At 56.3% G+C, this 22,363-nt stretch overlaps 1 protein-coding gene across 4 annotated transcripts; it reads right to left on the bottom strand.

Moving 5' to 3' along the window:
* Window positions 1-106: 106 nt before the first annotated feature.
* Window positions 107-20,768, bottom strand: CBX7 (chromobox 7). 4 transcript variants are annotated; one of them, XR_005218341.1, is made up of 7 exons: window positions 20,467-20,761; window positions 18,694-18,737; window positions 11,938-12,003; window positions 8,251-8,317; window positions 5,356-5,707; window positions 867-4,985; window positions 108-715 (listed from the first exon to the last, which is right to left on the bottom strand). XR_005218341.1 is itself a non-coding variant. In XM_037845978.1 (6 exons), exons 1-6 carry the CDS (start codon window positions 20,533-20,535, stop codon window positions 4,828-4,830), a joined length of 477 nt encoding a protein of 158 aa, XP_037701906.1. In that variant the 5' UTR covers window positions 20,536-20,768; the 3' UTR covers window positions 107-4,827. The 4 variants fall into 4 exon arrangements, 3 of the variants coding, with proteins under 3 accessions (XP_037701906.1, XP_037701905.1, XP_037701904.1); XM_037845978.1 differs by having other exon boundaries at window positions 107-4,985; window positions 5,356-5,428; window positions 20,467-20,768; XM_037845977.1 differs by having other exon boundaries at window positions 107-4,982; window positions 20,467-20,762.
* Between the last annotated feature and the right edge of the window lie 1,595 nt (window positions 20,769-22,363).

Here is a 22,363-nt window from a genome sequence, read left to right as displayed (position 1 = left end):
GTCACCAGAATGTCTCTCTTAGCTGCAGCAGCACTCAGTTTCTTCTGTCTGAGCTCTTATAGGGCTCTGGCAAACTAATCAAGACCCACACTGAATGGGTGGGGCCATGCCTCCATGGAAATAATCTAATCAAAGGTATTACCCACAGTTGGGTGGGCCACATCTTCATGGAAACAACCTAATACAAAGATTCCAACCTAATCAACATGAAGAAGTTGTAGACCACCCCAGGATTTCCCCCATGGAACCTCTACTTCTTGACTTACCCATGCCTTCTTCATGTCCTCAGGCTCCTGGCTGGCTTGCCAATTGTTGCTGCAAGGATACCGTATCTGGTTCTAGATTGCTAACACCCCTACTGAGAGGCCCAAAGAATGCTTCTGGGAGACACAGGGAGTTCACACAATTCCTTATTGCAGGAAGGTGGCTTACAGAGATGTGGTCCAAGGCGGCAGTTGGACCCAGGTGTATCTTCACTAACAGGGAGGTTTAATAGCAGAATATACAGGCCAAGAACAAAGCAGGCACACTGCCAGAGGGAAAGTAAATCTAAGACTTGGGAGGTATCCACAGGAATGTATATTCATTTTTCTGAAGTCCTGCCTTATGGTCTGTGCCCAAAGACCTTTCTCTCAATGGTCACAAGACTAAGTTTTGATGAGCGCTGTCAGTCTTGTGCCCCAATCATGCTCTGTGCTTTAAATACTCCCCGTTCCTAGAAAATTGATGATCAGTTAGGCATTTCATTGTTCCCATGGGAACAAAGGAGAAACAAGTAACAAGCAAGGGAGGCAAAGTTTGCACCAGAAAAACTATTTATACTACATAATTAAATTGGTGAGGTTAATAAGTGAACCCTTGATTACCATGAGATGCTGGAATTGCTGCCATATAATGCGGGCAGAGAGGAGTTTGTCAGGAACTTGGGGTAGTCACTGAGGCATCTCTTGGTGCTTCTGTGCCCAGTGGTGATTGTCAACAGGCACCTGCAGCAACCTCAGTCCAACCAGATAAGGACAAGTCAACAAAGGCTCAGACTCTTCATGGATGGAAGTCCGGGTCCCCTACCAGACCAACTACCTAGACCAGTGGAAATGCTGGCTGGGAGGGAGCCAGTGGGCTTCAATTACAGCTGGGGACCAGCCGCAGCACCAAGGACTGTGGTTTGTTCCACCAACCATCAGTGATGAAGTCTTTTATAGAGATTGTAACTGGCCACTTTTTGTGGCGATTCAGTGACAGGGTGGATTTGTTGTGTAGAGTGAGCAGAGTGGGGTCCTGCACGGAGTGGACCGTCTGGAACCCTCAACTCCTCTCACCCAGTCTCTGCACCACAGCCAGGGAGGAGGAACCACATGCAGGTGGGCCTGGAGGCCTCTCCTGCCTCCCGCTCCTTCTGCTCTGACCACCACTCAGGGAGTTCAGACAGGGGTGCTGAGCTGGGCTGAACAGAACAGTGAGTGAGAGTTTGCCCAGGACAGCCCTGGGTTTCAGAACCTGGAACTGCAGGGACCTCCCTCTAGGTTCCAGAAAGAATACTCAGGGAGGAAGTGGAGAAAAGGTTGGAGAGAGCAGAAGCACTGCCCACCTCTGACCCTGCAAGGACCACACTGGCAAGCCTCCATCCGTACCCACTCTAGTTTTCTACCTCTGAAACCACCTGCCTCCATCCGTCCATACTCTAGTTTCTAGCTCTGAATCCACCTTCCGTTAATCCTCACTGTGTGCCTGGAGGACTCAGAACACTCAATAGTCCAAGGTCATGGTCAGTAACTGGCAAGCCTGGGACCTCGATCCCCTAGGGCTCTTTCCTCGACACAGCTGCACCCCATCAGAAGGAATGATCAAAGGCCAGAGAGCTTTTTCTTTTTTTCTTAAATCATCTTTAATGCATTTTTAATAATTTTTTGCCTCATTTACCAGGTAAGTCATCTAAATAAATAGATGCTATACAGTCTCTCACCAATATCAGTACAAAAATAAAACTGCACTCTGCATCCACTCAAACTCTCCCCAGCACACACACACTGAGAAAAGGCATGTGCTTGCAGTCACTTCGTGCCCCCAACCCCTCCCCAAATACATTCATTTAGTCTGAACAAAGCCCAAAGCTCATTCTGTGCAAAGGAAGCGTTCTTGTGCTGAGACCCGGCAACCATGCCCGGCCACTTACAAAGCGAAAGGCAAACCACCTTACAGGAGCACAGCGCCTTCCCCGGAGCAGGAGGAGAGGACTGGCAAGGGATCACCATCCTAAGAGCAGGGGCCACGGGAACAAGAATGCGGGAGCATTCTCCTCATCCCACCCCACAGCACAAGAAAAGGTACCAGCTGGTCTCTCTACATTCAAAACTGGGGTTTTGAGGAAAGGAAAGGACCCCCACCCACCCCCACGAGTACTGGCCTTCTGGGGTGGCTATGGGGGTAGGGGTCAGCAACCACCTCGCCTCCTCTCACCCCAGGCCTCCCCCTGGGATGCTCAGGGCTGGGACTCTTCCCGGGTGGCCACACCCAGCCCCTTGCAAAGGTCTCCTATCCTACGTGGCTGCCCTGGGCGGGTGCCTCAGGCCCACCCTCCCAGCATCCACCCTCCACCCCCAACCCCGGGGCCGCAGGGCGCTGTGTGGGAGGCAGGGAGTGTTCTGCTGCTGTCGAGAGAATCGCAGCTGCTTCCCCCCACACATAGTGTCCCTCTGACCACAAACCCTCCAATTGCACAAACAGCTCTGAAAGTGCCCACGAGGCAGGAAGAGGTCCTGCGTCCCCCAGGGGGTGGGGATTACCAGTTCTCCTGGAAGTTGCCGGCCAGATCCCAAAGCCATGGGCCAACAGCTTCAAAACGTGCAGGACGGTGAGGTCCCCGGAAGACGCGCCTGGAGACCCCTGCCCCCCCTCCCTCCATCCAGGCCCCAGCAGTCAGCAGGGCAGGGAGGGGGCCGGGAGCCTGGGAACTCCGGGGCCCTCCCAGCCTCATCTCCTGTCTCCTCCATCTCTGCGGGGAGATTTTGTTCTAGAATAGCCCCTCCCCCAACTGCAAGTTTCTCCTCCCCCTCCCTGGGGTCCCACAGCTGGGTGGGTGGGGTTTCCCGCTGCCTCTTCCTTTCCCTGACCCAGCCACATACACTCCCTTGGACTGAACTCCCCGGGCTGGGGGGTGAGTCAGGTTACCCTGAAGGGGACCGACCCCCCGTGGAAGCACTGAATTGACCCTGGACAACTGAGGTTAAGGAAGAAGGAGAGATGGAGACTCAGGGATTGGGGATCTTACCAACAGGGCACCCGAAACAGAAACGGGGTGCAAGCTGTCTTTGGCTTGGGAGCTCAAGAAGGGGTGTGAGTGAAGAATCACCCAAACCTTGCCTCTACAGAGGTTTTGCTGACTTCCTGAGGCTGCGAAGTCAGAAGTTCTCGGGGAAGGGCAAGGCGGGGCCCCAGGCCACACCCTACGTTCAGACAACGGGGAGGGCGGGGACCTTTTTTACAGCCTCTTCTGGTGACCCCCCCACCCCGGGCTTCTCTCCTGGATGGGGCTGGGTTAGGGGAGAAGTTGCTCCTCACTGGTAGGGAAGCTACCAGCCCACAGGGCACCTTAGTGCAAATTAGAAAGCAAGTGCCCCCACCGGGCAGACAGAACCCTTGCCAGGGCCTGGGCTTGTGCCCAGCCTGATCATCACACACTGCAGCCCCCCTCCCCGCCCCCAGGAAAACGTGGCAGAACCCCCTCCCCTTGGAAAACCAGGTCAGCCTCAGCTGCGGGATTTGGGTTGGATGGGATGCAGAATGGAAGGAGTCAAGTGCTGCCCTGAGAAGGTGGCGGGACGCTCCCTCCCTGACTGCCCACACCCGCATCTGGGTTGGCTGAGCTGGGGGGAGGGTAAAAAAACAGGGAAGCTGGAGGGCTGGAAGTCACCTGAGTCAGAAAGAACAAGAACCCCTCAGGGCAGGAGGGATGGGGCAGGCGGGAGGGCCTTGGACCCGCCAGGTTGTGCTGGCCCACCTGTGGCCCCGCCCAGTGAAACCCAGCACCCGCCCGCACGCCTGGGCCCCAGAGCACCCCTCAGCGCTGGCCCCTGCCCTCCGCTGACAGCTGTGCCCAGAACTAGCATGCGATGTGCTGTGCAAGGTGGGGTGAGCGCGGGGTGCCTGTGGTGAGTTCCTGTGTGTTGCAAGTCACCCCACATTCACCTGGACGCACCTGTATACATACACGAGGGGCGGCTGGGGTGCGCGTGGGTGTTTCTGTGCAGGCCAGGGGGGCTCTCAGCACAAGGCTCCAGCCTGGGCCACCATGGGGGTCTCAGTCGGAGCCGCCTCCCTCCAGCCCCTTCTCTCTGATCTGTCACTCCTGGCCAAAACCAGCCTCACCATCCCACCCCAAAGCTCAAATGGGAAGTTAAAAATAAAGATCCAATCAAAAAAAAAAGAAAGAAAAACTAACCAGAAGGCCAGGGAGCTGCTCAAGGCAGAGGGTTTGGGCCTTCCAAGTCTCCTTTAATGCCCAGGGCCAGCTGCTGTGTCTCGGGGGAGGGATGGTGACAGATGTCCAGGGGACGGTGGCCCCAGCCCTGCTGCCCTGGCGATGGCATCCCAACTGACAGGCAACGCCAGGCCGCCCTACCCCACTCCCCACAAACGGGCCCGAGACCACTCTGTAAACACCACTCAGAGAGAAAGGGGCAGGGGGTGGGAGAGTGGTGGGGTCTGACCCCTTAGTTCTGTTTTGGTATTTTTTTAAATAAAATAATTACCCATTTCCACCCCCTCCCCATCTCTGGAAATCCCCACCCCAAGCCCGAAAGAAAACAGTTTAAGAGTAAAAATGATGACTCAGAACTTCCCACTGCGGTCTCGGAAGAAGCCCTCAGCTGCCTGGGCCTCGCGGAAGGTGACGGTGACAGAGTTGGCAGTGATATCAGTCACTGTCACTTCACTCGGCGGGAGCGCAGGGGTCCAGGGAGGGGGCCCATCAGCCAGGTCAGCATCTGCTGTAGCCAGGGGAGAAAGACACAGACAGGGAGGCGTTGACAACTAGGCGGGAGGGGAGCCCGTGGCAGCATGCAGACCACCCCCGCCCCTCGCCGCTCTCCCCCCACCCAGGTCTTCCTTGCTGCGTCTGCAGCCAGGTCAGGGCCTGGCCCACGGCTGGGCACACAGAGGAGGTCACTGCGTTTAGTTTCCCTGGCTGGAGCAGCTCTCCCAGAAGCTTGGGCTTGGGGTCAAGGCCCTGAGCCCTGCGTCTGAGTGTCCCCGGGGCTGTGGCCTTGGGAGCTCCACAGACCCTCTCTGGGCATGGGGCTGGTTGGACCTGGTGACCCACGAACCTTCCAGCTTGCAGGGCCTCCAGGGGGGCCTTACCGTCCTCTTCGGGGGTCTGCTCAGTGGGCTCCCACTCGCCGGCCGCCTGCAGGATGTCTGGGGCCGGGGCCTCCTGCAGGAAGAGCTCCCGTCGATGGCTGTGACTCTCCAGGCCGGGCCCGCGGGGCGGGAACTTCTTGCGTGAGAGCCGCAGGTACTTGTGGGCCTTGCGCGGCTTGCGGAGCGGGAAGGGCAGGGTGGGCACCAAGGGGCCCTTGTCCACCAGCTCAGGCGCCCCCGCCTTGACCACCCCCTCGGGGCTCCCGCTGCCAGGTGGGCGTGTCAGGGAGAAGCAGAGCTTCTCCTTGCCCTTGGCCTGGTGGGAGCTCCGCAGGTCCATGCTGTACAGCCGCTGCGGGGGCAAGCCAGGGCACGGCGGGTCAGCCCTGCCCCCCACCCCAGCGCACCCTTGCTCGTGCTGCCCCCCAGCCCCCAGGTGCCCTTCCCACATCTGCCCAGCCAAGTCCACCCCATAGAGCCGGCCATCACCCCAACCCACCCCATCCCAGGGGGCTGCCCCCAACCAGCCCTGGACCAGCCCCAGGCCCGGGCCAGCTCAGCTCCTCATCTCAGCTCCTCTGCAGCGGGCTGTAAGCACCTTTTGCTTCCAGTGGGTGTTTGGTACACGGCAGAACAGTACCCGAGAGGCACAAATGGAAATGTGACCAGTAAAAGAGAAATCTGGATTTCGAAAGTAGATTAAGGAGTTATTCTTCCTTTGAGGAAAGGAGTCTTTGCTTAGAGAAGGACCCTCAGAGCTAACACAGCCCCCTTGCCAGAGTGATGGCGGGAGGCAGATGAAAAAGCCTGGACTTCGAAGTCTCCTGGAGCACTCTTACCAAGGAGTGCACACGCGGCACCCAGCTGAAGGGGCAGAGCTCGGCCAGCAGCCTGCACGGTGCTCCCGACGAACCCCCCAACATGCTCCTCCAGCTCTCTGCCTTGCCCTTGCTAAAACAGAGCTGGAGTGCATGTTCTTCCACCGTTCAAAGGTGGAATTTTGTAATTTGGGGATCTGTCTTGTTGACTCTGGGGGGAATTTACATGAATCCAAGAAAGATCCTTAGTGCCAGGATGCTGGGAGATCCTAGGTCTCTCTGCAACAGCATCTTCTATGGCAACCTGCCACCAGAAGCCAAGAGCTCACAGGCAGAGAGTGAGGCCATCAGATGTGACCTCCGAGGTCAAACATCTCCAAGCTGGGGGCTAAGAGCATAAGTGCAAGCTCCATTCTCCAGGCTTGCCAACTAATGCCCCATCGCCCGTCACTGGGTGGGGCTGTTATGGCGATGGGTGAGATTGGAGATTGTGAAAATACTGCAATGGCCAGGAAGGTTTACCCTACTTGCAGCTGTACCAAAACCACTCCTCCCACCTGGCTCACAGGCTGTCACCAGCTCAGTAAACTCAGGAAGATTCCGCAAGGCAGTCATGTTTGTCCTCTACCTCATCACGAGAGAACCACTGCTACTAAAAGAGATCCAGGAGTGGTAGGAATCAGATCTGGGTTGTAATCCCACTGTGTGGCCCTAGGTGAACTCCAGGCCTCCCTGAGCCTCGGCTTCTTCATCAGCAGAACTTCACAGAAACTGAACTCCCAGCCTCCAAGACAGCCCCCCGCGGTGGCCACCCCCCAGAAGTCACAGCTTTGAGCAGCCCCTCCCACAGTGAATGCTGCGTGGCATAACTGCTGAGACCAAGTCACAGGGCTTCTTCCTGGCACTCTCTCTCGTCTGCTCTGGGGGAAGCCAGGGGCCTACTGGGAGGCACAGTGAGGGACGTGGTCTCCTCCTGGGGTCCAGCACTGATGTGCCAGGTGTCTGACGGCACCCCAGACGAGAACCACTAAAGAACCAGCTAAAGCCCTCCTGAATTCCCGACCCACAGATACGAGGAAATAAGGGCTTATTGCTCTATGTTGCCGGGTAATTTATTATACAGTGACTAACACAGCTACCCTGCAGGTTTGGAGGGCAGATGGAATGTTCATTTGTAGGGGGGCATGGGGCCTCACACGGAAATGTCTCCCTAGGACCCAATTCACACCCAACCCTGTGGAGCACACCTGCTGCATAAAGCGAGGCCCCCCTGTTCTGGCGAAAGGCTCGGGTGCAGGCAGGAGGCTTGGGTGCGTAAGGACAAAGAATCCTTAGTTTGGGGTTCCTATACCTGGGTGGGCCTTAATAGATTAAGGATGGCAGGTGTTCCTATTATCCCATTGTACAGGTGGAGAAAACGCAAGCTCAGGGAAGCCGGGACTTGCCTAGAATCACATAACTGCACCACTCCCACCTCCACTCGCTTTCCACTGAAACCTGCAAAGTCCACAGGGGAGACCCAGGTACCAGGACGTCATGGAGTCCGGAGCCCCACCTGACAGGGCTGGAAGAGGAGGCCTCTGAGGTTTCTTCTCACTCATAAACAATGCGTTCTTAGGAGTCTAATGTTCTGAGGCTATGGTTCCAGAATTCTAAGAGACTCCATTTCTCAGATTCGAAAATCCCAGTCTCCCATGTTTCCCCAATTCCTAAGTTTATGTTTCTCAGGTTCTTAAACATCACAATTCCAGGTCTTGGGGACTTTTAGCATCAGAAAGGCTTGTTTACAAGATTTGAAGTTTTCAGAATTCTAGGCTTCTATTAGCCCTGTGCCCATCCTCCCTCCCACCAGGGCCCCTGACCCCAGCTGTCCTCCGTGAGCAACCACCCCAAGTTCCAGCTTTTCCCAACTCCTTCCATCAACACTCACCCACCCCAGGCCCACAATGCCCTGCATGGTGCTAGGGGAGGGTAACTCATCCGCTCAAAGAGCCCGTGCAAACACACAGGGGGCAGGGGCTGGTGGGAAGGGCCGAGGCAGGCCTGTGGGAAGGAGGCACAAAGCGGGCCGGGTTACCTGCAGCAGAAGCCGCTTGGGTTTCGGGCCTCTCTTCCTATACCCCGACGCGCGGTCTCTCTCCTCCCTGGGGTGGGAAGCAGACAGCAGAAGGAAAGGAAACGCTGGCGACATTCAAGGGAAAGGAAGGTACCCACCTCACCCAGCCCCCCGCTGGCTGTGAGGCAGGGGGACACCTCCACAGGACAGCCCCCCAGTTCTGGGTAGGGGCTCCTCCCCACGGCTACCCTGATGCCGTACCAATGGGGTCAGCTGCCCCGAGGCCTCAGTTTTCCCATCTGACAAATGGGGACAGCACAGCCACTGGTCCCAACCACTGAGGTGGGACTCGGGGAAGCTCTCCAAGAACACCCGGGTCCTCGTCACTGGGCTCCAGGGTCAGGCACAGGCTCTGCTATGCACACCACTGGGAGCCCCCCCCACCCCTGCAATGTACTTCCAGTCTCCAGTCTCATCTCCGGAGGGTTGTAGAGAAACCTGGCAGTCAAATTTGCCTTTCAATGCCCCAGAGGAGATGATGATAACAGTGAGACCCTTTGTAAGTGATGCTCTGCCCAGAGTTTCCCTGATGTGGACCATGAACCTGGGAGAGAGTCTAGCTCTGACTCTGTCATATCATCTGCTGGAGACCAGGGAGAAAACCAGCCTGGGTAAGCATCTGGTGGGCACACGACTGTCTGCTGGGGGCCCTCGCCACATACCAAAACACACAGAGGGCACTTACAAAGCCATACAAAACATCCCGAAGACAACACAACCAGGGACTCCAAATAAACTTGCAAAAGTGGTGTGAAAATGCAATAATCTCATCCTACCTACTTTGGTTTGTTCCATTCACTTTCTGCAAGAGGCCCCATCAACTGTGGAAAGAGAGCTGGCCCCTTCCCCACTTCCTGGTTGTGGGACCTTAGGCCAATCTTGCAATCCGTGCCCAGGGTAAACCAGAGTGCCCTGTGGCATCTCTTTCAGATGTCTGAACACCTTCTAGGCAGCAGAGGCCACACCCCAGTGGACACAGGTCTCCTGGGGAGCTGGGGACACGTGTGCTACAGAGGGCCCGGCGGGTCTGCAATGGGGCCCTGGAATCAGCACTGTCAACAGACAGCCCTGGGCATCTAGACACAGGAGACTGTGGGCCCCACATTGAGACCTGCTCCTGGCACAGGTGAGACACCCCATTCCAGGCCCAGTTCTATCCTGACCATGGGAGACCCCCTCTGGGCCTCAGTTTCCTCATCTGGAGCCAGAGGACCCTTTTGCAGCTGGTGAGGAGCAAGAGAGGTGCCTTGAATTCATCCCAATGGGAAGTGGAAAGGCTGAAGTAATAAAGTAAAGAAAGAGGAGAGAGGGAAGAAAAGAGAAGAAAGGAAAGGAAGGGGAAGAAGTAGAGGGGGGCAAGAAGGGAGGGGCCTTAGGGAAAAATAATAATTATACCAACAGTGATAGGGTCTTTTATCATTACTATTATTATTATTGTTATTGTTACTATTATCACCCCCATACATTGGGCACTATGTGCAAGGCACTGCTCCAAAAGCTCTAATCCTCACTTCCACCCGATGAGGGAGGTACTACTGTTAACTCCATTTTACGGTTGTGGAAACCGAGGCACAGAGAGAGTAGGTCACTTGCCAACTGCTGAAGTTCTGACAGCTTCTGCCACTGGTGACGGCACCAAGCTTTGAGCTCCAGGCCTGGGCCTGGCCAGGGCCTTCCTCTTCCGCACCATGAGGCCGAGGCCAGGCTCCAGGTCTCTGGGACCCCCAACAGGGGCCAGCAGGGCAGTCCTGGGGGCCAGGCCACAAGACACTGGAAGCCAACCTGCGGTGCCCCTGCTCCTGTCCTGCAAACTATGGTGTGTGGGTGTGCGTGTGTCAGGGTGGGAGGGTGAGGTGGGGTTCCATTCTGTCTTGCCCTTTCCCCAGGCCTAATTTCTGCCAATCCTGGACCCGCTGCCCCTTGGCATCCAGGGCTGCAAGGAAGGGCCCCCTGGGGGTCTTGGCCCCAGCAAGCCCTCAGTGCCCTCTCAACGCCCCCACTCCCAGTATGCAGGGGCTTCCCATTAGAGCCCCCTTGCCAGACTCTTTCTGAGTCTCAAAAGCCCTGCAAAGCAGGCATTAAAATGGACACTTTTTACCAAGGCTGAGAGGCAAGGGCTGAGCTGAAAGTCACACAGCGAGACTGCAGGAGTCTCCAAGCTCCTAATTAATTTCTTAGCTGGTGACTTTTTTGGCTGACTCAACAATGAAATCTTCCACCAGGACTCACAAGGCCCTCCCTCTGCAGCCTCACCCTTCCCAATGGGTCAGTTTTGTTCCTTGCTGTGTTCCCAGCACCTGGAACAGTGCCTGGCACATAGTAGGCCCTCAATACATATTTGTTCAACAAATGAAAGAATGAACTAGCTGACCCCAAATTACCATTAGGAAAACAGTTCACATGTGTGCACCCACACTTCATGATTCACAAAGTGCCCTTCACATACGTTTGTTCCCTGTGAGACCCCCTGCGGTGGTCAGCATTTCACAGATGGGGAAACTGAGGCTAAGAGGGAAAGGCCTTGCCCAATACCTCATGGCTAGTGAGTGGCAGAGCCAGGATTCTCAGCCAGGCCTCTGACCTCCCAATGCTCTCCTTACTACATTCCAGGACATTCTGCAAGATTCTCCTAAGTGTCACAACACTTTTGGAGCAAGGCCCCAAAAGTGCACCCTAGAACCAGAAAGAAGCTTGTGGAACAGACACCCTGATTTTTAAAGGAAATAACAGCGAAATCTTTTCCTTTGAATTGGTACCAGGAAACCTCCTGGAGGGGAAGCCACAAGAAGGCAGCAACAAGGGCAGCAGAAAACGTCAGTGCTGGAGTCAGGAGCCCTGGCTAAGTCCTCCTTGTGCTGGCTCCAGCTGTGAGGCTGCTGGGCAAGTTCCCTGACCCCTCAGAGTCACGGTTTCCTCATCTGTCCAATGACACCCTCGTCCCTGTCTCAGGAGGTGGTTGTAAGCGGCCAGATGAAAAGGATTTTGAGATGGTCCTGCACTGTGCAGTGTGGGTGGGTTGGGCAGTGGTAGAGGGTCTGGGGGCTGCCAGGGTGGCCGGTGCTGCTGGGGAAAGGAGTGGCAAGATCACCCAGAGCAGGAACAACCTTTGGGTCCCAGGCTGTCCCCTAAGATGTGCCATCACTGTCCATCTGCGGAGCGGCCAAGCCCTGCTGAGGCCTGGGAGGTGGGCTCTGCCTCAGGCCACTCCACTAGCAAGTGGCCACCAACAACACGCCAGAACTCAGGTACCCTGGCTCCAGAGCCCACACTCTCTCCCCTTCTCCTGGGGAGAGAATCTCTAGAGAGAACCTACCTCTGCTCTGTCGCCACCGGCTTTATTGATATTGCTGCCTCCTCGCATGCAGGGCATTTTTCGGAAGCATTTTTATATTCTGCACTGCAGTTAAGACCTCTACCTTATGGGGTATCAGGGCAGGTATTATTAGCGGTGGTCCATTTTACAGCAGAGAGACGAGGCCTGGGGAGGTAAAGAAGTGGCCAACCCCACCCCGCAACAGGAAAGGGACCCTGGCCTTCAATGTCTACACCTCCTTCCCCTGGCTGCAGGCTGAGCCAGGCTGCCCCTGCCGGGAGCCCCTCCCCCACGATCCCTTGCTCAGCTCCAAAGGCAGAATGAGACCCCCTTACTTCTCCTCATACGCCATGACGAGGCGGGGATCCAGGATGTGCTCCTCTGGCTCCCACGTACTGTACCTGGGCAGAAGAACGAGAGGTCAGAGCTGCCCCACTCTCACCTGGCAGTCACTGTCTCGCTGGCCTTGCCCCTCCTTGGTCCAGCACAGTTGTCACCTATTCCGAGGAGCTGTGTCTGGCCACCCAGGCTGGGTCAGGGGCCTCCCATGGGCCTCAACAACCCCAGAATGACCCTTGATCTGAGCACTGTAATCAAGACAGAGCCCGACTTCCTGTTAGACCCAAGGTCACCACAGCCCCTCGGTGCCCAGAACAGAGCAGGCCCCCATGAGCCCCAGATATACTTCTGATGAGGCGAGAAAGCATGGTAAAGAGCAGGGGCTCTGGAGCTGCTGCCTGGGTTCAAATCCCAGCTCTGCCCCTTGATAGCTGTGTGACCTTCAACCATTTACTGAATGTCTCTGTGCTTCAAAGTCCCCATGTGTAAAGGATTCTTGTGCTGATTCAATGTGTTTAGAGCAGAGCCTGCGTGCAGTGAGCACTTTGTAAGTGCTCACCCCTGTTGCTGTTGCTACCCATCCATCAAGCCCCAGCCCAGCAACGCCTCCTCGGCCACACAGACATCTCCTGGCCAGGTCTGAGCTTCCCTTGTCCCTGAGCCTGGCACCCAGCAGGTATTTGGTAAATGTCTAGTGACTGAACAGTTCAGCCAACCCATGGCAGGCCCATCTCAGTGTTTCCCCCAGGGAATCTTCCACCCATCTCACCACCATCCCCCACCCCCAACAAAGAGCCTCCCCTGCTAGGGCAGAGCAGCGGTCCTGGAGCTCAGCTCCCTGTGGCACTACCACGATGGCGTCTGTCCGCACCAACCTTGCTCCACCTGCACTTTCGTTTACTTAGTGTCTGCCTTTAAAGCAGCTTACTTTTTTGTTTAAACAATTTTATTTTTAAAACAAATTAATATGATCTCCCAAAATGGCAAACCCAGTATCATTCATCATAAACAGATGTTAGTATATACAAATTAAAATATATCCATAAGCAAAAACAAAGCAATGTTCTCTGATTTTGGCCAGATGCCATGCCAGTCGAGGCTCAGGTTGGGATGAACGGGTATCAGGGATGGGTTAAGAGGCAGAACGAGGCTGGGCAGAGCCCCCTGCCCCTGCTGAGCTGAAAGCTGCTTCTTAGATGTCCTGGGACATCTCATGTGGTACTTAACACTAGTCCAACCTAGCCTCAGACAACAAGCTGCCGGAGGGCAGAATCCTTTCTTTCTTCAACAAAGACCACTGCACACCTTTCCTGCCAGGCACCTTTTGGGCTCTGCGGACTCATCAACAAAGGTCTACATCCCAAAAACCTTGTAGCATCCATGTGCCGCGCCCCCAGCCTGAGCAGGCAGTCACATCTCCCTTCCTTTGTGCAGCTGCGCTGTCCTCCAGGAGGGCCCTGTCCCTCCAGGGAACTCCCAATCATCCATTAAGAGGTTGTTGGAGCTTTTCCGGATGCCCCTTTTCAAGCTGTCCCCCTCCCAGCAGGATAAACGCTCCCCTTTGTTGTCCTCCCACAGCCTCTCCTGCAGCACTTAGCACCTGCCATAATTACTGATGAATCCTGCTGACTTCCTGGCTGGCAGCGAGCAGCCCCTGCCCAGTGCCCTGCCCAGATCCTGGCCCCCAGGTGCTCCAGGAATGGCTGCTGAAGCCACTTGCAGAGCTTCACTCACCCCCGCAGAAATGCCGAAAGTGAAACTGAGCTGAGTGAGGCCTAAACTAGGAGCAGCCAATCTCCCCCTCCCCCAAAATAAATGGTAAATTTTCTCAACTGTAACTAATAAAAAGGGGGAATTTTGTGTTCCCCAAGTAGTCTGCCTCTCTGTCTCTTGCTCTAACTGCTGAAATGCCTCTCCAATGTTCTAGTCCTCTCTGCTCTAACCACTTCCCCAATGCCCTCCCCATTTTTTTGCTGATGTAGCTGCTGTGTGATTTCTGGCAAGTCCCTACCCTTCCCTGGTCCTCAATTTCCTCATCTCAACCGCCGCCACCACCACCACAACAGCGAGGTGTGCCAGCGCGACTCCTGCCCAGGAACCTCCATTCTTGGTAACAACCTCAGGTTCTCTTATCGAAGCCGAGGTGCAGAGGTAAGCATCATGCCCAAGACACAGAGCCAGTACCCGCCATGCTGAGTCTCAGCACCTCTCTACTTTCGGGTCCCTCACCTGTCACTGTGCCTGGTTCCCCACCGGGATGGGAGGTCCCCGGGAGGGGCGCTGTCTGACTGACCCCCGCCTCAGTGTCTGACACGGGGATGGCACACAGCGGGTGCACAGAAAGGCTCGGCCCGGAAAGGGGGGTTGTTTCTGGCCTGGGGCAGACAGTGGGCAGCCTTGGCAGCAGGAAGCCTGGGCCTCCTCCGTGCTGGGGGTGGAGGACAGGGGTTGCACAGTGTCTCAACCTCTCGGACACCGCCTGCCCGTGAAGTGGGGGACATCACGCGCCCCTCCGCAGTGAGAGAAAACGCGCTCCGCGTCAGGCCGGCGCAGGCAGGACAGGAGCGCGCAGCCGGCGAACTGCCAACCCAGGGAGGCACTGGGGGCTCGGTCTCCCGGCCAGCGAGGCGCCAGCTCACCGCGACCACTCGGACCCCTCAATTCCGTGGGGCAGGGAGAGGGGCGGGGCGCCGGCTGGGAAGAAAGAGGGCGCTCTAGGGGCGGGGTTATGGGCGGGACCCCGACTTTCCCCGGCCCCTCCCGGTCTCCCGCAGCCGGGCCGCCGCGCGCGCGCACGCACAGGGGGCAGTGCGCCAAGGGTTACGCGGCCAGCCAATGCGGGACCGGGGGCGGGGACAGCGCGCCGGCTCCGAGATAAACACGGCCACGTGACCGTCCGCCCCGCCCCCGCGCCGGGTAAACAAGCGGGCGGCCGCTCGGCCTTAACCCTTTGCAGCGCGGGCTCCCGCCCTGCGGGGGGGTTGGGGAATACGTAGCCGGGGAGCAGCGCCAGCGCAGAGCGCGCGCCCCCACCCCGGCCGGCCTTTTCTCCGCAGGGGGTGCTGCCGAGTTGTGACGCAGGCGCCCGGCTGACGGGCGGAACCACCCCAGGGTCCCTGCAGAGCCAGGCCAACACCCGCCACCCCACCACTCACAATTTAAAGCTTCCCCGAATGAGGCGCACCGTGGCGGCTCAGGTCCAGGCTGCCTGGGTGCGGCCTTGTGCAAGTGGCTCAGGGCCTCCGTTTCCCCATCCATAAAAAAGATCTGCTAATGGTCCCTATCCCTTGGGGCTGACTTGAGGCTTAGATGTGTTAAGCCGTGTAAATCACTTTGATCAGTGTAGTACATAACGTCAATAAACGTTAATTAAATCAATTCGAAAAGCCCAGAGAGCACAAAAACCTGGCCCACAATCAAACAGCAAGGCAGAGGCCAGGCACAGGCCAGAACTGAGCACAAAGGCTTGGGTCTATAGAAGTAGCAGCTGTGTGACCCAGGACTAAGACTTCAACTTCTCTGAGCCTCCGTTTCGCCTTCTGCAAAATGAAGCCCTGCTAAAGACAGCCTGAGACAAGAAAAGCTAAGACTCCCAACACTGCCAGGGGCACAGGTGGAGCTTCCTCCACCACAGCTGGTAATTCTACAGAACCAAGCTAGGCCGGCTCCGATGCCTGAACACTCCCCCACCAAGTGCCCAAAGGCCAGCAGACAACAGGCTCTGAGCCACCTTTCCTGGAGCTGGGTGGGTATCCCAGGGGATGGGCCCCACATCTGAGGTCAGGCAGCCCACAGTTCTAAATCGCAGCTCTGCCGCATCCCAGCTGTATGACTCTGGCCAAGTCCTCTTCTCTGCCGCGGGCTTCTCTCTTTCCATCTGTAAAATGGGTAGCTGTGGGGCATTTAATAAACCAATGCCTAGCTCCTCCGGGGAGCTTAATAATTGGCAGCCTGGTTATTTCCTGCTGATACTATCATTACTAAAGCTCCACAAAGGCAGGTGGTGCTCTCTAAATACCAGCATTTTGCAAGTGGGAAAGGAAGAAAGGAAGGAGGGAAGGCATTCCCAAAGGGGGGATAGCAGGGTCCTGGGCAAGCTGAAATTAGGGTGGGTTATCCAGAGGTCTCTGCAGCTCTGAGAGTACCAATGGCTGTTAATTTAACAACCCCTACCCCAGGCCACTGGCCACTCCCTGTGCCCTTTGCTGGGCCTTCCAGAACAAGCAATATAGCCCCTCTACCCTGCATGCTGGAGAGGAAGAGCAGTCATTTGGCTGTTGTTGGGGGCAGAAAATTGGCAAGGTGGGTAAAGGCTTAACAGGGGCCTGGCACAGAGCAAGTGCTCATTTAAATCATGGTGACTGCCACTGTCACGGTTATAAGACCCCCTGCCCAGCACTCCCCTCCCCAAAGAGGTTCTCACATCTGGAGGAAGCAGCCCACCTGACCACACACTCCCTACTTTTTCTTGGTGTCCCCTCCAAGTACAGCCCCCTGAGGAGGGAAGACTGAAGACAAAGTGGACTGCGATGGCACCCTGGCTCTCCTGCTTCTCCCCTGACTAAACTTCTGGTTTCCCCCAGGTGAAGTGAGGATACCAGGAGCCATACCTGCCTCACACAGGCATCAAACAGGTATCACACTACACAGGGGATAGCAGTTAAATTCTTGTAATAACCTCCCCTCTGCAGGTCACAGTTTGCCCATCTGAAAAATGGGATGACTGATCTAACTGGTTTCTAAGATTACTTTGAGCTCCTGTGAGGAATAGAATCCCCCAGATGTCTTTCCTGACTGAAGAAAAACAAAGAAATCTGGAAGCCTATCCATCTAGCTTTGTATTAACAGCAAACATTTACTGTTTGGTCTGGATCAAGCATACACCAGGCACTTTATAGCCATCATCTAATCCTCACAACAACCCTTCAAAGGAGGCTTTATTATTCCAATTTGAAGATGAAGTAGAGGCCCAGCCAGTTTGGGGAACTGCCCGCCAAGGACTAAGAGCTGTCAAGTGGGCAGCCAGGCCTGGAACCTAGGACCAAAGTGTGCAGGAGCCAGAAGGTGTCCCCGGGTAGGTTATCTGGTAAAACAGGCCTCCCAGAACCCCTCTGGGGGTCATAAAAGGCTGTCATCGGGGCCTGTCTGGTGGTCTCAGCATGTTAAGAAATCAAATATATTGGCCATCTCCCTGGGGGTGGGGGGCACAGGCCAATGGACTGCCCGGGAAGTTCTAGTCCTCTTCCTCCCAACTGAAATTCTGATGGCCAGATATATTCATTTGAGGTCAATACAGATGGGGGAAGTAACTTTAAATTACTAAGTGTCTCTGTTTAGAGAAGGAAATCTTTCAAAAGATGGAGTCTTTGGAAGAGGAAAAGTAGCAAACAGTGTCTTAAAGGCCACATGCTGGTAACCACAACTTTGGTGCAGAAGCTAGGAGGGGAAATGGCATGGCCCGGGAGCCAGTGCCCCTGCTAGCCATCCAGGAACCTTCCATCCAGGACCCTTCCTGTCGCACTCTTCTCCTCTCACTTCTTCCCTCCCTCAATACCCAAGCCTGAAGCCCACCTTTGACCAGCCCAGTGGAGGAGGGGATCCTCCTTCAGCCCCCGAGGGTGTTGGGAAGGGAGAAAAGGGGCAGCAGGTTGGGATGAGTGTGTTATCTACACACCAGCCACCAACCCCAGTCATCAGGATGCTTGAGGGTCAACCTGAACATGTGCACAGTAGCCAGTGAGAGGAGAGCACGGTCTACACATTGAACCCATTGTGCAGAGGGAAGCTGAGGCAGCATGAGCTGTCCTCCCCCATGCTATACCCCCCCACCCCCACCCAGTATGCTCTCAGGACCCAACACCAGGGCAGACCCAACACCAGACCAGCAGAAAGGCCCTCCTGGCACAAACAGTAGAGCCTCTGGGCAGAGGGGGTTTCCAGGAGTCAGTCTCAAGGAGGTGGGGCTGGAGGCGGAGCACCCATAGACCAGTGGAGAGGCCCCACAACATGCTAATTCCCTGCCCCCTGCAATGCACTGCTGAAAGGTGACTTGTTGGTGGGCAGGTTCCTGATTGGGCCTTGGCAGGAGCGGTGGAGCAACCCAGGGAGGTCTTAGATCAGTCCCCAACCCCTCAACTCTGGGATGGTGATACTGGGGAAGCACAGAGATATGTGAAAGGGGGAAGAGTGGGTCCAGCCTAGTGTGTGACCTAGGGCTTACCCTCTCTGCGCCTGTTTCATCGACAAATCACAATCACACCTACCTCACAAGCTCTATGGGAGCCTGCTCTGTTGACTGGAGAGTGCCGTCCAAAGGCAAGGCAGGCTCAGGCTCTGCCCCTACAAGGCACTGTGCAGTCTGGGGTGCCAGTGGATGAGCTTCCCTTGTACTTGTAGGACTTGCTGTGCCTTGGGGGCCCCTCCACCTGGCCAGCAGACATTTCTGAAGCCAAGATGCTGAGCCTCTGCCTCCCAGATACCCAGAGGGAGAGGAGACAAAAGGAGCGGAGGCTCCAACCTAAGATGGAGCTCAACACCTGAGCGGGTGGGGTGAGAAGTGAAGATGACCTTCACGTGCCCCAAGCCCCTCAGCTGGCTGAAGGGAAACTGAGGCCCAGAGAAGGGGATGACTTGATCAAGGTTGGCTGGCCAATTACAAGAGCAACTAGAGCTAAAAACCAGCAGGGAAGGGGGCAAAAGGCTGATGGAGGGATACACAGGCAAGCAGACAGACACACACAAAAGATCCTTACTTTGGGGGCCATCCTTTCCACTTCACCAGATATTCGACTTTACCCTGGGAAGAGAGAGAGAACAGGACACAGTGAGGCATGATATCACCCTGACAACGACTTGCAGGACAATCAGGCCTGAAGGATCTCAGCCCCAAATCCCCTCTGCAGACTGTTGCCCCCCCCCCACACACACACACAGGCATGTACACACAGAGTCCAGGAACCCTCTACCCCAGGACCCCAAGTTTGGCTGCTGCATGACCACCCTGGACCACCCTGAACTACCATTCCTACAAGAGCATAGGAGTGCATCTGGCATCAAACACCTCTCTAGTACTCACATGGCAGGAGCTTCAAGAACCAACCTCCTCATGTCACATGTGAGGAAACTGAGACCAGGAGGGGGCGGTGCACATGGCCAGAGATCCATAGTGTCCAGAGTCCCAGTGCCAAGACCACAACTTTTTTTTTGGATTGGAAGACTCTTCAAATCCTAGAAAATTCCTCATTCCCTTCCCCCATGGCCCCAGCCCATCAGCCTGACACTGGGAGAGGCCAATTCTACTCCAGAGGCTTTAGAACTTTCAATTCAAAAGACCCCGGCCAGAGAACGCTAACAAAGACCCCACCTTCAGAAAGGGTGGTCACCCTTCCCGTTGCTAGAAAATAAAGCCAGGCCCCTCCCTTCTCACAGCCAAGAGGTTCGAGGAAATCCCAGGACAAGGGAGAAGAGAGAGGGGTGCCCCAACCAGAAGACAGAGCTCAACCCTGAGCGGACTTGGGGGGAGTAGAAAAGAGGCTTGACCCTCATCCCTTACCCAAGACACAAGGATTGAGTTTTCTCTCTCAAAACAGAGGTTGGCGGTGAGCCAACCTGAGCTCCTGCTCTACCTCCATCTCTAACTTGTTGTGTGACCTTGACCAGGTCACTTCCCCCGCCTGGGCCTTGGTTTCCGCCTCTGTCAAATGGGAGGAGGTGACCCCTCAGGCTACGGAGAGGCTGCACGAAGGAGATGAGGATGCGCGCCCGCTCGGCAAACACGTGCAGAGGAAACGTAGAGCCAGACCGAGACTGCCAAGTCCGGCCCGAGGTGTGCAGCCCTGAACCCTGCAAAACAGCCGCCTCCTTAAATTGCAGGGTGTGTGTTTTGGAGGCGAGCGCAGAGGGGGCGGAGCTTCGAGGATGCCCCAACGCCCCGTAGGCGGCTTGAAAGAATCCGGGGCGGGACCGGAGTACCTGGAGGAGGAGGGGGTTGGGGAGGGTGGTGTACACTGGGGAAGGGGCAGAAAGAGGGCTCGGGAAAGGTCAAAGTCCAGCAGGAAAACCTCCGAGGCAAGAGGAGGGCGGGATCGCTCTGGGCTCCACTTCTCCAAAGCTCCGCCTCCAACTTCAAAGGACTTGGTACCAGGAGTACAGAGTCCCGAGTTCGAGACCCAGCTCTGCCACTAACACACGGCAAGTCGTTTCCTCCAGTTGGGCCTCAGTTTCCCCATATTTAAAACAAGGGTGGATGAGGAGGAGTGGCGCTCAGAATCCCTATATCCCGATCCTTCTCTCCAACTCTGGCAGGTTCAGCTGCCCCCAGTATCCCGGGGCAACAACTTTTATTTAACTTGCCCCACGAGGCGATAGGAGAAACTGAGGCACAAGTGGGGAGACGGGCCCAGCAGCGTGGAGCTGCCTGGACCCCCGCCCATTTCTCCCCCTCGCCTCCAGTGTGGAGGGGGCGGTGCTGGGGAAAAGAGGGGTCCCCCACAAAGGTCCGGGGAGCCGCCCCCGGGCAGCCTCACCTTCCGCACGCGCTTCTTCCGGATGCTCTCCACGGCGAACACCTGCTCGCCGATGGCTGACAGCTCCATGCGGGGCGGCGGGCAAGCGGGCCCGGGGCCGGGCCGGGGGCGGAGCTGCGGGGCCGCGGCTGCGGCGCGCGATGCTCGGGCCGGCGGGGTCCCCGTCACCCTCGCCCGGGCGCGCACGCGCACACGCACGCGCGCACACCCCCTCGCGCTCCCTCACGCCGCCGACGTTCCATTTTTGAACCTGCGCAACGTTTTCCCCGGCGCGAGCGAGCGAGTGCGCGCACGGGCGGGGAGGGGGTGGAGAGCGGCGCGCGGCCGCTTGCAAGCGCTCGGCTCGAGCCCTTCGGGCCCCGCCCCTCCCCCCTCCCCTCCCTCTCCCCGCCCCCGCGAGAGCTCCGCTCCCTGCCCCGCCCCGGAGTGAGATGAAACGCGCGCCGCTTATCAGAGCCGCCCGCCGGAGGGACTTATTTGGCGCGGGCTCCGGCCGCTGCGCTTTGAGTGCCCGCGCGTCTTGTCGCGCCGCCCCAGGGCGGGACAAGATAATTAATACCTAGACGCGTTTCCTAAAATCCTCCTGGTGACTCTGAGGGCCGGACAGGGCAGTGCCCCATGCGGCAGACTGAGCAAACCGAGGCGCCGACCGTGGAGGGTATTTGCCCCACCTCCCACAATAGCGTAGGCCGCAGGAGGTTGGATGGCAAAGATTCCGGGACGTCGCAGGACTGACTTCTGTCTAGATCCGACTGCGGGGCAGCGTGATGTGGCCATTCTGGGCAGGTGCCTCTGCCGTCATCCGTCCACCCACCCGTCCGTCCGCAGACGGTGGAGGAGCGCCCGCCTCGGGCGGAGGCGCACGGGTTAGACGCCGGGGCTGCCTGGAAAGCCCCCAGACTCGGCAGTAAGGTACACGCGGGGACGGATTTGGCTGCTGTGCTGCCCCCAAGTCCCCCCACGCACGTGGCGCTTGACCTGGACCTTAGCGGGTGTTCACCACTGTTTGTGGAATGAATGGATCCTGAGGTGCATTGCCACCCCGTTCCCGTCGGTTTTCGCTACCTCGGTGAACAGCGCCTGCGTTCATCCACGCCAGGAACCGGGGAGTCATCCCACCCTCTCCCCGGCGCGGATTCCCATATCCCTCCTCTCTGACCTTCCCACCTTGACTCAGGTCTGTCCCTCTCCTCACGTCTACTCCCACCCCCTTGGTTCATCCCTCCTCTCTCTCTGGACTGTAGCGACAACCGCCTGAGCTGCCATCTCCTCTAGTCCATTGTCCACACAGTGCTAGAGTGTGCTTTCTAAAATGCAGATTTAGTTGAGTCACCAGAGTGCTTAAAACCTTACACATAGCTCCCTAGTACCCTCAGAATAAAATCCAAACGTCTCCATATAGCACAGGGAAAAAGGAAGTTAGGGATTTACACCTGACTTTTTATCAGGAGCAACAAAAGCCAGAAGGCAGTGGAATGATATATTCAATGTCCTGAGAGAAAAGAACTGTCATCCTAGAATTACATATCTTGTGAAAATATCTTCCAAGAATTACTCAATGAAAATATCTTTCCAGAATAAGGGTGAAATATTAACATTTACAAATACAAAAACTGAGTTGCCACTAACAGACCTTCCCTAAAGAAAATTCCAGAGGAACTTCAGACAGGAGGAAGATGATCACAGACATCTTCCTGAGGCAATAGGGGAAAACAAACAATGAAGAGCGCTGATACTATAAAACAATGAGAACAATGTCCTCTGGATAAAAATAGATTTAAAATATACAACAACAATGGCATATAACTTGCATGAGTGCCGTTAATGCATTCGAAGATACTTGTATTCTTCAGGAGGGATGTGAAGATGTCAAAGACACTTGGACTTTGATCAGAAT

The sequence above is a fragment of the Choloepus didactylus genome, chromosome 8, assembly GCF_015220235.1.
Source record: "Choloepus didactylus isolate mChoDid1 chromosome 8, mChoDid1.pri, whole genome shotgun sequence".
In the NCBI taxonomy this organism is placed as follows: domain Eukaryota; kingdom Metazoa; phylum Chordata; class Mammalia; order Pilosa; family Megalonychidae; genus Choloepus; species Choloepus didactylus.
Note: the sequence above shows the minus strand (reverse complement) of the source record. Positions and strands in the feature narration are given on the sequence as shown.

Bases quoted from the DNA above. Each gene is read 5' to 3' on its own strand.
- CBX7 (XM_037845976.1), bottom strand. From the start codon at position 20,535: ATGGAGCTGTCAGCCATCGGCGAGCAGGTGTTCGCCGTGGAGAGCATC. The intron at 18,738-20,466 runs GTGAGGCTGCCC...CTCTCTTCCCAG, and splicing joins GGAAGAAGCGCGTGCGGAAG to GGTAAAGTCGAATATCTGGT. The intron at 4,986-5,355 runs GTAAGGCCCCCC...CCCTGGCTACAG, and splicing joins GCAGACCCCCGAAGAGGACG to CAGATGCTGACCTGGCTGAT.